Source organism: Odontomachus brunneus, unplaced genomic scaffold, assembly GCF_010583005.1.
Source record: "Odontomachus brunneus isolate Ranch 3 - 2012 unplaced genomic scaffold, Obru_v1 Obru_scaffold_085, whole genome shotgun sequence".
NCBI lineage: Eukaryota > Metazoa > Arthropoda > Insecta > Hymenoptera > Formicidae > Odontomachus > Odontomachus brunneus.
The window spans coordinates 793,816-807,695 of record NW_022639535.1 but is presented as its reverse complement, the minus strand read 5'-3'; the positions used below and the strand labels follow the sequence as shown (position 1 = coordinate 807,695).

The 13,880-nt window shown below is 44.4% G+C and overlaps 1 protein-coding gene across 3 annotated transcripts in view; it reads right to left on the bottom strand.

Moving 5' to 3' along the window:
- The window catches only part of LOC116847950 (neurotrimin-like), a 188,102-nt gene that overhangs the window by 53,552 nt on the left and 120,670 nt on the right, over positions 1-13,880 (bottom strand). For all 3 annotated transcript variants that reach the window (XM_032823582.1, XM_032823581.1, XM_032823580.1), the window contains one exon: positions 8,973-9,180. In XM_032823582.1, the coding sequence (XP_032679473.1) occupies positions 8,973-9,030 (58 nt within the window). In that variant the 5' untranslated portion in view covers positions 9,031-9,180. The remainder of the gene's footprint in view (positions 1-8,972; positions 9,181-13,880) is intronic.

The following is a 13,880-nucleotide window of genomic DNA, read 5'->3' as shown; positions in this document are numbered from 1 at the left end:
GAGAACAGAGAGAGAGAGAGAGAGAGAGAGAGAGAGAGAGAGAGAGAAAGTGGGGGGAAGAGAGCCGGAGAAACTGCAGAGAACGCGAGAATCGCGCATTATTAATCAAATCAAGTAAATCTCGGAAAAAGTGAGGAAAAATTCGTTGTAACTGTCAAAACGACGAGGCTCGTACCCTTGTTATAACGGAATGCGTTAACTAAGTATTATGCGGGCCAAATTACCTTCTTTCTCCACTGTGGAAGAAAAGTATGATCCAATTCCGCTACGTGGTTTATGCACTCGGGATGCTAATGGAAAACGCGTTGGAAAAGAGAAAAATGGAAGAGGTAAAGAGAGGAAGGGAGGGGAGGAGGGAGAGAGAGAGAGAGAGAGAGAGAGAGAGAGAGAAGATACCGGTGTTCTGAATTCGAAATACCACTTTGCATAGTTACGTGCTTTCGGGACCATCATGTTAAAACTAATATTTAACCAGTTTTAATTCGTTTCGTAAATTTTTCTCCATTTCTCTCGATTTGCCGTGTCGTAACCATGATACGGTCAAGAGACAACGCGCGCACGCGGAAAATTTTCCTCAGAGAGAATACGCGCGTGTATCCCGAGACGTTATCTGACCGAGCATAGCTCCGATTTCACCTCGATGGTCATCTTCCGCGAGTGGAATGCAAACGATTAGCGTTACGTTCTACGTCGTTTACCTAACACACCTCGGCTCAGGGCTCCGCACTATGAACTGTAGAGTACTCATGCGCAAGTTAGGGGATGGAAACAGCCGCGTAGAGCCGTCATGGGAGAGAACCGCTATTACAGCGCTTCTAATATCACGAAATGTACTCTAATCCATTGAACGAATCTTGTGCTAGAGAGAGAGAGAGAGAGAGAGAGAGAGCTTCTAGTCTGATCCGCGACGTTCGCGCGGCGTAATCGACGTCGAGGGACCGTGAATTGGCCGTTTGAAAGGTGCAAATATCGCGCGTCGTAAATCCGCCGTAAACTCTGTACACTCGAGGCCGGTCTCTTCGCGCAATGAGAGGCGAGAAGGAAGGACGGAAGGAAAGCAGCCAGGCAGAAAGGAAAGAGGGCTGCCACCCACAGTGGGCTCGCTGCAAAGTAACGATCTTATTCCTCGTTTATTTCGCGAGCACACATAGAGTCTACCGTGAGACGCTTCCATTCAATCCTCCGCGTGGAATCAGGCCAGAGCGAATCCCCACGGACATTCATCTCGTGATTACGTTATTACAACAGATTTCGGGGTTGTTTGCTCGAATTTTTGGAAACGATAATATCTTTTCATCTTTTTTTAGTTCATCTTTTTTTAGTTTCTATTTTTTTCACTTTTAACGAACCACCCTTTTTTTCTAATCTATCCGCGATGAGTCAGCAAATGAACGTGCTTCGCTGATCTTTCGCGCGGTACTCCTCGCTCTTGCGGAAATAAATTATTTATGAGAAACGATAAAATCATACGTTTCGATCTGCAGTTATAGCCCGATATCGGGATTTGGGGTTGAAATTGGTTGTACGACGCTCGCGCGAAATGAAAATATATCGCGCGCCCAGCGTTTCACTATGCAGCAAAATATCAATATAATTAATGAAAATTTCACATGAACACCGAGCCCCGCCATAAAGCTTTGATTACCACAATGAGGACGATTGCAAGCGAGCACACGCGCTCGCCATGTCGATTGCACGTATTTGTAATATTAAATGTTGCATGTGCAATATCTCTTGAACGCGCGTGATATTTGCGAAAAGGTAGCGGGCGCATGTGCGAAACAGCAACTGTCGTCCGCCACCGCTACCGTTCCGCTTTGTGCTTTGCCTGCGCGGATAAAGATACCGGATAAAGGCATTGGGGAAACGGAAATGGACTTGCAAAGCGTGCTGCGAAAAGTTGCAAACTTGTGCGCACCGCGGCGAAGTAGGCTACGCCACAGTCCCGAATTTAGAAGTATATCCTTTCACGTTTATACGATGTGAAAGACTTAAAAAAGCACGCACGAGCGCTTCGAAAATTGCGATTCGTATCCGGCTCACCAAAAAACTGGCGCGTCGCATACATATCGCAAGCGCGCGTACACACGACTGAATTCCTTCGAAATATAATATAGAGAGATCAACTTAAACTTTTCTCCTTTCTCAAACGCACGGCCTTTCAGTGCAGACGCCGGCTAACATCGAGTGCTCCCATATAACCTTATATGCATCGCGATCACCGAATGACCGATTGCCGTTCGTTCGCGTGTCAGTCGCGACAGTTCGCGCGCTCCAAGGCGAACGCGAGCCCCCGCGTCACACTCAAATGAGAAAGATTAACACGGTTTTACGATACACGGTCAATCAGGACTAGCGCACGACATAAAAGCCGACGACGCGCGACGGTGCAGTCTAATGCGACGTCTGAGTTATAGGGGCCAGTTAGTCAGCTCAATTAAACCAAAACTGGCACACAGTTGGCCATAGCTTCTCACGGCCTGTCAAGATCCCTCAGGATATCATGCATTATGTCTATATATCGGCGGCCAGCATCAACGTGACGCAGACGTCCTGACAATGACTGCACCGGATGCGAGCCGATAGCAACGTGACATCCTGCCATTCCGCTCGGAGCGACGCGCGGTAAGGCTTATTCCGGCAGAGATCATCTCCTCTAGCGCGCGAACGCAAACGGGTTTAATTGGACGATCGCGGGACGGGGAAACGGTTGACATGTAAAAGAAACATGCCAAGCAAGCCCTCACTTATGTATGGGCTGAACGGGCTCTCGTTGGCCCCGCGCGGCCCCGCCGGGACGGAACGCGTTTGGTGATTTACGAGCGCGGTCGTCGTCCGACGCTCATGGCGCGAGTACATTCGTACGAGAGAGAGAGAGAGAGAGAGAGAGAGAGAGAGAGAGGGAGAGGGAGGGAGAAAGACGATCGATCCCTTCTATCGAATCTCGACGGATTCGCGGATTATTCGTTTGAGTCTCTGCGCCATTATGTCCGCCATGGAAGCGACATAATGGAAGTGACAATAATATGCAACTTTTAATAAGCGTTTCTTTCGATCTCCTGCGTAACAGTCATCTTTTCTCCTTCCCTCTCCGTCACTCATTGATTGGACGTCCTTGTTTATGTTGCCGGTCTAATCATTTGAACTTAACTACATTAAGGCGAGAAGGAGTCGGAAGCCCTCTGTCATCTCTCTCTTTTTCTCATTTTCTCTTTGCTCCGCGAATTATGCGAAAGTCGAAATTTCATTAAAATAAGCAGACTGCGCCATCCCTTATTTGGTATAATACAATGTCGTTAACAGAGATCAAGGGTGTAGTACTCGCGACGAGTGAGAATCTCTCTCGATCTGTTTTCTTGCCGATTCATGCCGATAGCGTTCTCCTCGCCCCATCTATCGTAATTAGCTATGAAACTCAATAGGGCTCTTGACGGGAACGTAACTGCTCGCATTCCGCGAGCGAATTTAAGTACTCGATAAAACAGCGATCGATAGCATCGTGATACCGCGTTTCTCATATCTCCGCGTTCGCGCTCTGAGGAGTTTTCGAACCAGCATGCGTAACCAGCAACCATCTATCGACGTATCCGTTGCGTCGCGATAGTTCCTTACGTAGTGCGAAACACGCGGACAGGAAGCTCTGACAAATTTTGCACTGAAAACGAGATCGTTTCGCGGTTTTCGTTATCGTGATAATTGCTGGCTCGTCGACAAAGATCAGGCATCGGCACTAAAATGGGCATGAAACCACGCGAAAGGTCTTTTGCGTCCGCTTAATTTGCAAGGCATTAACCTTATTATTATGGCGGTAATACGGTCGCGAGTTTGCTGAGAACAACGTGTATACGTGGGGAGAGTTGCACGCGAGCAATCTTTACAGCCCTTCTCGGAAATGAAAAGTCGTGTGACCCCTCGCAAGCGCACGACACTCGTTCTTCATTTTTTCTCTTCCTTCATGAACCCGTCCTGCTCCTTTTTCCTCCTCTCTCATCCCCCCCCCCTCTCTCTCTCTCTCTCTCTCTCTCTCTCTCTCTGTCTTTCAAAATTTAATACGCTTCTTTTTCTGAATTCCTGTATTCTGACTGCATGTTAAGCGCAATTTTTAAACAATGGATGGGAGAAACTGTTTCATTCGTAACCACCTACGTGTTGTGTAGTTTTCCGTAAACATATGGTTTTTTATTGTCGTTTTTTCTTCAGTTGTTTGCCGTTTTGTCGAGATACACGTCAAACAAAATTCGTATAGCAATCAAAATATACCCTCTATTATGCAAGTGTTACTATATTTTTAATACATCCGCGAACTCGAACGCTATCGATGCTTTAAACCCGCAGACTATCTACCGCCGCCATCAATATCGGTAATAACAATAATAACGTCTCGACGGAAGACGACATGACGTAAATTCGATATCCTGAAAGATCTCGTCCACGACATTACAGATAGAGATTAGATTTGCCCGCGAGTTGCCGGATTACCCCGCGTGGCGCACAATATCGTGCGCGTCGGTGAACATCTGGTATACGCATGTGTCGTGTACGCGTACACGTACACGCGAGCACTAATGAGAACTTCACCAGAACCCGATAATTGGGGTTCGAAAACATTCTCCGATGAGCAGTATTATCAATGTCCGCGAATACCAAAAGTTTAATTATATGCGATTAAGATCCACTCAACTATTAATCCATTTATAGACAAATCGACGAATTCGTTATCGTACAATAATTACACGTAATTGTGCTTCTTGATTACAGCATTGTAAAATCATCATTTTGTTACCAACGAAAAATCACAAATATTAACGCAAAAATTGCATGCAATAGAGTCTCGAACAATTCACAGAACCATCTTCCACAGCTTTAAAACATACGGATACTTCACGAAGCATAAAGCGATCGGAAACGCGACTCGATACAGCGATCAATAAGTACATTTGTAGACGTCATAGTGATTTCAAATAGAAACTATGGCAAAGCAAGACTTTCGTGTTTCTGATACGCGTGCAATTGTTTCACGGTAAAATAAGAATCAATTAATAAAAAGAGATTATCCTAACAAAAATACCAAATGTCGAATTGAAGCGAGAATTAATCTATGGTAAAAACCAAGAAATCTCAATTCGCATTGGTCATATTGCGAGGCGCCAATGTTCTGATTTTAACATAAAATTGTAGATATATGCCAGAATTCTATAAATTATTTAGTTTTTAATTTAGTTTGTGTGTTTCAACGTGTATTATGAGTATTGAAAAGTGTGTTTACTACTATAAATTAACGGCGTGCGTTATAATTTAGATGAAAAGTAGAAATGATTTGTTACCTTTAAACCAAACTTAATTATACAGAGCATCCTCTGTACCGAAAACCGGTTTCCTTCCACGAAGCTCTGTCAGACACTCTCTTTCCCACATACAAGAAGATTTCTCAAGTGTATTTGAGGTTTCTCCTCTTAAAGCTGACATGAGTATGATTAATGAAAAGGCGCTTCTCTATACATTGACTATAAAATGACAGTAAAAATTATAAAGAATCAATACTCTAATTAAGAATATGTATTGAATATTAGTTTTGTTCTATAATACCCGTGTTTAACCGAAGTGACAACCGCATGTGGAGCGACAACGAGAGCATAAAGATGAAATAAAGATTAGCAAGAGACAGCGCGGACGCGTAAGCGAACTCGATGCTTCTTCCGGAGACCATTCGTTCCGTATGCTCCGCTGAACACAGCGCGCTATTTACAACCAGAAGCGCTCCTCGCTCGCATAAAGGCGAGTTCCCGAAGGGTTCGCCGCGATCTACCCGTTGCCAACTGTACCTAGTGAGCTCTCCTCTCCGGCGGCCTACCTACACGAGCGGGAAGATTTCTTAAGCGACGACCGCGACGACGTAGCACTCCCACGAGCTACGCGAACGCCGTTAAAATAGAAAGCGCGCGGCGATGGCGGCAGCGGTGGCGTACGCTCGCCGAAGAGAGAGACTGTTCCGGGGTAGGAGGACCGTGAGGGGATGCGAAATGATCTCACGAGGGAGACGAAGTTCCGTAAGTAGCCAGCCTCGCGCTGTACGCGGCGAGGAAGGCGAGGCGAGCCACCTCGTCGCTCTGAACCTGGGAAAGAGGGTCAGGTCAGGTCGTCCTGGCGCGCACGAGGACGACCGACGGCGCACCGCCGACTCGAGGCAGCAGCAGCAGTAGCCGAGCTAGGCGCGCGGGATTAGATTGCTACAGATGGGATGCGAGAGCCTGGCCGTATCTCGAGAATGCCAATTTGATTTCGGTACGAACGGCGGAAGACCGAGCCGGAAGACCGTAAAGTATACAACAAACGCAGCGCAACGAACCCTACGTCGCGACCAGCAGGCTGCAGCCGGACCGGCGCGCGGTCTGGAGTGGTTCCTTCGAGAGGCGTGCATTCTGAAAATCCATCTGCTCTGTTACGATGTACGGGGGGTACCGGTGTAATATCGCAATATGCTCCATATAAATCCCCGTAATTGGATCGATTTCCCCATAGAGAGGCTCACGAGCCTCTCTACTTCGAAAACCGATTCGACGCGATGTCGTTGTAGTAGGGTTTAATTATCGTGACAATAAATGATACGCAAGTCGACGAATATTCGCGAATGGGTATCGAGAGGCCATTAAAGAAAGTGTAACTCGCACGAGAATCTCGGTGAGGAGATGAGAGAGGAGGTAGAGAACCTCGCTGTCGACATTGCAGACTTGGAAGTACAACGGAAAGATTCGAGAAATAACGAGTTTTGAATCGTCCGCATCGCTGATAAGAGAATCTCTCTCGAGAAAAGAGCACGGATATTTCTTATATTTCACTTCGGTAACTACGATGTACTTTGCTATAATACTCGATGATACGGCACGAATTTTTCATCTCGCATTGCAAAACGTAAAGCTAATATTACTCTCTCTTTCCGCTCCCGTTCCTTTCTCTCTCTCCGACGACACGTCAAAGATGGCAAATTGACGAAAATTTCGAGAAATCGCGTCTCAATTAATTTCGTTCATCTGCCATGTAAGAAATGCACGTGGCAACATCATTCAATATTATACCGGCGGAAGCTACGCTCTGTCTAATGCACACAGCCAAGCTCCGACTCGCATGCATCCTCTACGATCGCACATCTACACAGCCGCAATCGCATATCTCCGACGCATCATCCTATTTCCGTACAATTACGAGTAACATTATCTATGGAAATTGCCACTTTACCCGGGCGCGGTAGGTACGCGAGGATTAAACTCAGTGTATTCAAACCTTAACATGGACTTTAATATAAATAGCGAGAGGTCTGGCGATAGCAGATTTCATCATTAGCGTAGAAGGACATAACGAAACGAGTGGAAGGCTGAGAAAGTTTCCTCATGAAAAAAGAAAAGCAGAGAAAGTTGATGAGAGAGAGAGAGAGAGAGCAAGAGCAGATTATGACACAGCTAGGAACGGGGAAGAAGAAGATGGAGGTGGAGAAGGAAAGTCGCGCAGAGCCCGAAACGAAGTCTCTTTAACGATGGAACCGATGAAAGCGCTCCTATTAGCATTCTATATAATCTACTCGCGAGTGCATTCGAGCAGCGATATACGACCGAAGCTTTGCAGTTCGTGAGTACTCGCGTAGTCTTCGAACTGCGGCAAGAGCCACTTTGTAAGTTGCAGCAACCAAGGCTCGCGGACTAACTCGCGCCGATCGAAAGTTCGCATTGGTTTGGCGGGTTTGTGATTCCGCCGCTCTGCCTTTCCGACGATCGCGCGTTATTCCCGCACATCGGATATAATATCGCCGTACAACGGCACGTTACGACATTAACTTCTTGTAGTATTAATTGTATATCTGGTAGCCCATGGATGCGAGCGGATGTATTAGCGACGTGAAGTAGCGAACGGAAATCAATACACTGAAAAGAGAAAAGCATGGCAATAACGGCAACTATATAAGTGACAACTACTCAAGTTTTTATACAGTAGAATTGCAATACATACAGGATGTTTAAAAGAAAGGTTTCAAAACCTATAAAATAGACAGATAGTCACTGACAATCTTAATGACGCCGAGCTGGCGTCATTAAAATGGCAATCTTAATTACCGAAACGAGCTTAATTCATAAGATCTTTGATCAAATTTTTTGAAGAGCGTATGCAGTGGAATTTATTAATTTGGCTATCTTGCCACATAGAGCTGCCGTCGGGCAGCTAGAATATTTCCACTGACAAGACCATACATGAAAAATGCATGTCTGCCATCTCCCGATTAAAATAATAGATAATATTAAATAAGTCAGTATAATCAAAAGGATTTTTGATGCTATATCTCTTAAGCACTGCTTATAATTCTTAAACACTGTGTAATCTCTGATCAAAAGGGCAAATAACCATATCATACGGAAGCAAGATGATAACATAAATATTATTATGTAGTAATAGAACTGACTCGAAGAAGACCAGATATTTTAGAAACAGAACATGTAAATACTTTTTGTAAAAATTAAAATAATAATATAGTAAGATACTCACGCGCGCTTATTTATTCACCGCGCATGATCAATGGAAACATACAAGTAATTTGCGTTACTAAAACCGAAAAACATTTCTAACTCTAAAAGAGTTAATTTTTCTATCTATGTTTACTACACATGTTTTACTTAATATAATCAGTACTGTCTACTCTATAAGTCGTGAACATTTTTTCTTGCATTTTTTTCTTGCATAATCATATTAAACCTATATAAAAATATACATTAATTCAACATACGAAACTCGTATAGTTGTCATCTATGTAGTTGCAATTACCGTGTTTTTTCTCTGAGTATATCTCAGAAATCGAGGCATTTTTATTTCAAGTTTGCTGTTTCACGCGCATTTCCATCACTCGATGGAAACAATAATTATAATTATAAAAATAATTTGAATAACTGTAGTGCGATTTATTAACGATAACGAGACACAGCATTACTCACCGACTACTTCGAGATAGCCGATCTGGCTTTTCATGGGGTCCGTGTTTATCTGACACATGTACCAGCCCCGATCGGCTTGCCGCACCTCCCGTATGTGAAGGAACCACGTCCGATGGTCGCTATGGGAAACCGCGATCCTGTGATTCTTCGTGATCACGTGGTTCGCTATCGTCAAAATAGTCTGCGTGTCGACGCGCAACCAAGCCACCTATAATCACCAAATCAAAGTCACATGCGTCATTATCGGTGATGTACGTTAACGACGGACTGCATGTTAAATATGCATTGACGTTGAGAGCTTTAGTCGATCGAGGTTCATTCAAATTATCTCGAATTTCGCAATTGTTATCGACACACGCGTTCAAATAGAAACTTTGAAGTAGCTCAATTATCTCCGCGTAAAGCATGCTTGTTATTTATAAATCGATTTCTTTTTATGATTCGTTACCTGTCAAGAGAAAATTCGTGACATGGATGTGTCAATTACTTTTGGACTGTTTAGCTTTTAACAGTTCCCGTGAATCCGAACGCTATTTCCGTTTTAGTAATATAAATTGATGTGGAATTATTTATCGACGGACAATGGAAGATATCTGTAAGGACTGACCAGTCTAAATTTAATTATAGCGACGTCTTATTTATCACTATAAAAATCAAAATAGTCGATACGACAAATTTGGAATTTCCTATAAAGATTATTTAAATTTATGATACACTTTACATTTTGCAATTTATATTTTTAACTGACATTAAAACTGAAAAGAATGAATAATTTGTTTTCCTCTTAAATTATATCTTTTTTTCCAAAACTCTGCCATTCTGATCGATCTGACAGAGACAGACTGTTAATCGTCTCAGCAGTTTTAGTATTATTCTAAAAGCGTGTCCTAAAATTTGTATATGTGTAATAGTGCAATTAAAAGAAAATAGAATGTAATATATACATTTTGCGCAATGACGCAAGTTGTTAATGTCGGAATTAATAATAAATATTCGAGACGCGCATTCTCGTTAAGGGAAAGAAAAACTGCCTCCTTTCCGTAAGACGTGCGGTCGAGACCGACATCCTCGCTTTAATTCATAAGTCTCCAGCCGACTTTTGTATTCCAGCTCAACGGACCAGCGATTCTTTTCCCGCCGTCTACCTTTCTCCAGCATTCGCCTTCGGATTATTCCCCCTCGGTTTCCGGTCCGTCCATATCAATTATAATTTTTCACGGCGCGGTCGCTCCACCAGAGAAATAAAACGCCACGGAATCATCCGGACGGCGAACGTGGCCGTTCCGTTATTATATTATTCCAACAGTTTAATGTTCTTTTATTCGCGAGTTATTCGCGCCGCGTACCATATAACGAAGTTTCGTAGATAATTGCCATTAGTTTGTTGCATATTGTTCGCACTCAGTAGTCGATAGAGTGATTTATAGTAATTTGCGGTTGAGGAGGTGTATCAAACCTCAGCGAGGAATAAACTAACGCGAGTTATGACATTAAGGAAATTACATATAAGTCACAAAGTCGCGGATTACAAGGAGCGAATGACCTGAACTTTCAACTCGCAATCCGACGCATCATCGACCAAACACGTCCGTCGTCGTTAGATTTTTTTATTAAATGCCTCAAGCGTTAATCAACGAATTACTTGAGAATAGTGCGCTTTTTCGTCACGTATTTTATTTACATGCTAAATTTATGCAGCAATTATATTTTCTTTTCCTAACAAAAAAGTAGTAGTAGCAATATGCACATAAGATTATTACCATTAAGTTATTCAACGATTATGTCATGTGGAATTTGAATATTTTTTATTTCACTCTTCTGTGACTTTCACATATTATCACAAAGTTTGGGCCCGCATCATTTTTATGTATATATAATGTAATATTTCCCGAAATAAATATTTCAACACAGAATATGACATTCTATGGTTATTTCTACTCCTCTCGTCATCACAGACCATCGTGACCAAACTAATAGATCTACTTTTCCTCCCCCCCTCCCCCCGTCGTGATATGACAATTATCGAGTAACATTTCTAATATAATATCTAAATAAAATGACACTGCAAAAATGATTTTTCTGGCAGATTCCCTCATTGTGCGATTAGAATGGCAAATGCCAAACATTTTTTCTCAATGTAGTTATCCCGATATCCGCATAGAAAGCAAGAAAAAAAACAGGCATTATTGATATTAAACAAATCGACGAAGCGTTTCCAATATTCCTCCGTTTCTTCGCCGTTTATCGCGTATCCGCGCAATTTTCTCAAGCGTAATACGTTCGATTACGCGATTGGCGTTTTTCTTTGTGGCGCATCGCGAAAGAGAGAATTTCCTCCCACGAACGTCGAGGTATAAGGGAGAGGGGTGTACTTCAGGCGTTCTTTAAAGTGATCATCAGCTGTCTCGACCTCAGTAAAACACGAGGCACGGCCTCGGGGCACAAGATATCATAGACATGTCACTCCAGAAATTATAACGCGAGTGGTATCCGGGAATAAATGTTTGCGCACCGAAATAGCAATTCCATTATTCCATGCCTTTGAAGATAGAGGATGCATGCGCGGTGCGGGCGCGCAAATGTTACACCGCGAGCGTATTCCGCTGTACGCATCATAGGCTGCCTTCCATGCACATGTGTGTACGTTCGCAAAAGACAGAGAAGAAGTTACAAACATACGAGCCGGAAAATGTAACAAAACCGCTCGTGTGAATAGCTCTAGCTCTTTCTTTCTCTCCCTGCTATTGCCACTGCTACCGCGGTTGCTGTCTGGATTTTTCGAGCGTAGGATTTTTCTTAACAACTCGATTTGTCACACGTGCGCAATGAAAACCAGCTGCTCGTTTACAAGTTGCAAGTTCGCCCGTTACTGAGACGATGGCTCTTTCGTAAGATCGCGATCACCGTTTTAATGAGTCGCGCTTTTCCTGCGCGGATAAATGTTACAACGGAAATACTTGGCATCGCCGTAGCACTCTAACATTAACACTTTATAAAGCACGGACTGCGCTGTGTTTTATTTATCAGCCGTGTATGCGAATGATACACGGGCGATAGGAGTGGCTGAATGGAGAGTGATATCCTACTGCATCGAAGAATGTAAAAATGAGAATCGCAGCATTCGTAAAAAAATTACATATTTTGCACGTTCCCCTGAACGGTTCTTAAATCCGTCGTCCAGCGCCAACAGCAAAAGTGGCGGCGGTCTCGTGAGGAATCAACCGCGTAAAAGTACATCGAAAAGTACGTGTCTAAAGTAAATAGTTAAAAAAAAAACGAAAAAGCAAAAGTACTTGGAGTTAGTAGCCAACTGATGTATCACGTTAATCTCGACAACGACGAGAGGACGGTACAGTGCTTGATTACCGAGCTGTCTCGACTCTCTCGATTCACACACACACACACTCTCTCTCTCACTCCCTTTCTCCGTCGACCTTTAATCCCGCATTCGACCGCGTCGATTACTCGAGTAATTATCCCAAATGACGTAGCCGCGAAGTCACTGGTGTGACGGAAAGTACGGAGAACACGGCGCAGAGAGAGCGCGAGAGGAGATCCGGAACACGTGCGTCTACCGCGAGGGACTCTCGGATGCAGATATCAAGCCAGGCGCCTGTAAATCTGCCAGGGAGCGGTGTGAAACGCTGGGTGGTTGGATTAGGAGAGGTAGAGGTCGAGAACTGGTCGACCACCTAGTCGGAAGCACCGCTATGAACTATTGCATTTGATATCCACACCGATGAATGGAAACGTTGAGCGCCCTGTCCAGCGGCCATGCCGCCATCTCTGACCACGATGAACGTGAATGCAGGTATAATGCCCCATCGTGCTTCCGCCAACTATGATAACCAAGTATTTACGACTGCAAGCCATCGCGAGTTTCTGTAATTTACGGAGACTCGGAGAACCCGGCCCGCGTCGGCGACTATGTGTCACGCACGCTTGCCTGGCAACCTTTTTCCGCGTAAATTTCGCGACTTCTCGCGACTTCAACGGTGTAAACGTACCCGCCCAAAATCGCCCCGCGTTTCTCTCAGAGTTCAAGAGCGAGAGACTATTTAGTTGTTCTTGAATTTTGTAACGAGAAAAGAGGTTACTCGATGCGACACAAATTGCCCAAATTCGAAATCATTTCGTAATTACACCTCGTCCCACATCCCCTTCTTTCACAGCGCGCGAAATGTTCATCTGTAACACTAACGGCGCTAATACCTTCGCTACGGCTTCCAACACAACTACATTTCCGTGGAACCTCACTGAATGTTCGTACACACAAGCCGTATCCGCCGGCGCATCCGTCGTAACTTGTTTCGCGCGACAGCTCTCCCGACTTTCCCGACATCCGCGACGTATTCCACGGAAACATTCGGCTCAATTTCTACTTCTCAATTTCCGGCCCGAATCCTCCCACTCCTTCTATATCTCCTCCGCGTCTTCTAGCCGCGGTTCGCTCGCTCGTTCGTCGCTTCCTCGAACTTTTTGACAGGTCGGCTCGGACAGGGACGTGAGTAAAGATTTTAAGCAACTTCATTCGTGCGAGCGAGCGACCACGATCTTACGGTTCGTGTGGTCAGTAGTTGGGGATTAGACTCATCGCGAAAACCCGAGATTAGACTAGACTCGTAAGATTAATTTTCCAGAGTCGTGTGTGTGTGTGTGTGGCGAACGGACGTCGGTGACGGTAACGACAAAGACGAAGACGATGGCGAGGACGAGGACGACGACAGTTCGGAAAAGCGCGTAGAGAACTTTTACGACTTTACACGAGAAGTCCATCTTGGATCGTATATTTCCACGCCGCCGGTATTCAGACCGCGTCAGAAAACCCGCTGGAGCGCTTTAAATCAGTGCCAACAAGCAAGCACCTTTGATTAGAGACGGTATGGTTGTTTCATACCCCCCCCCCCC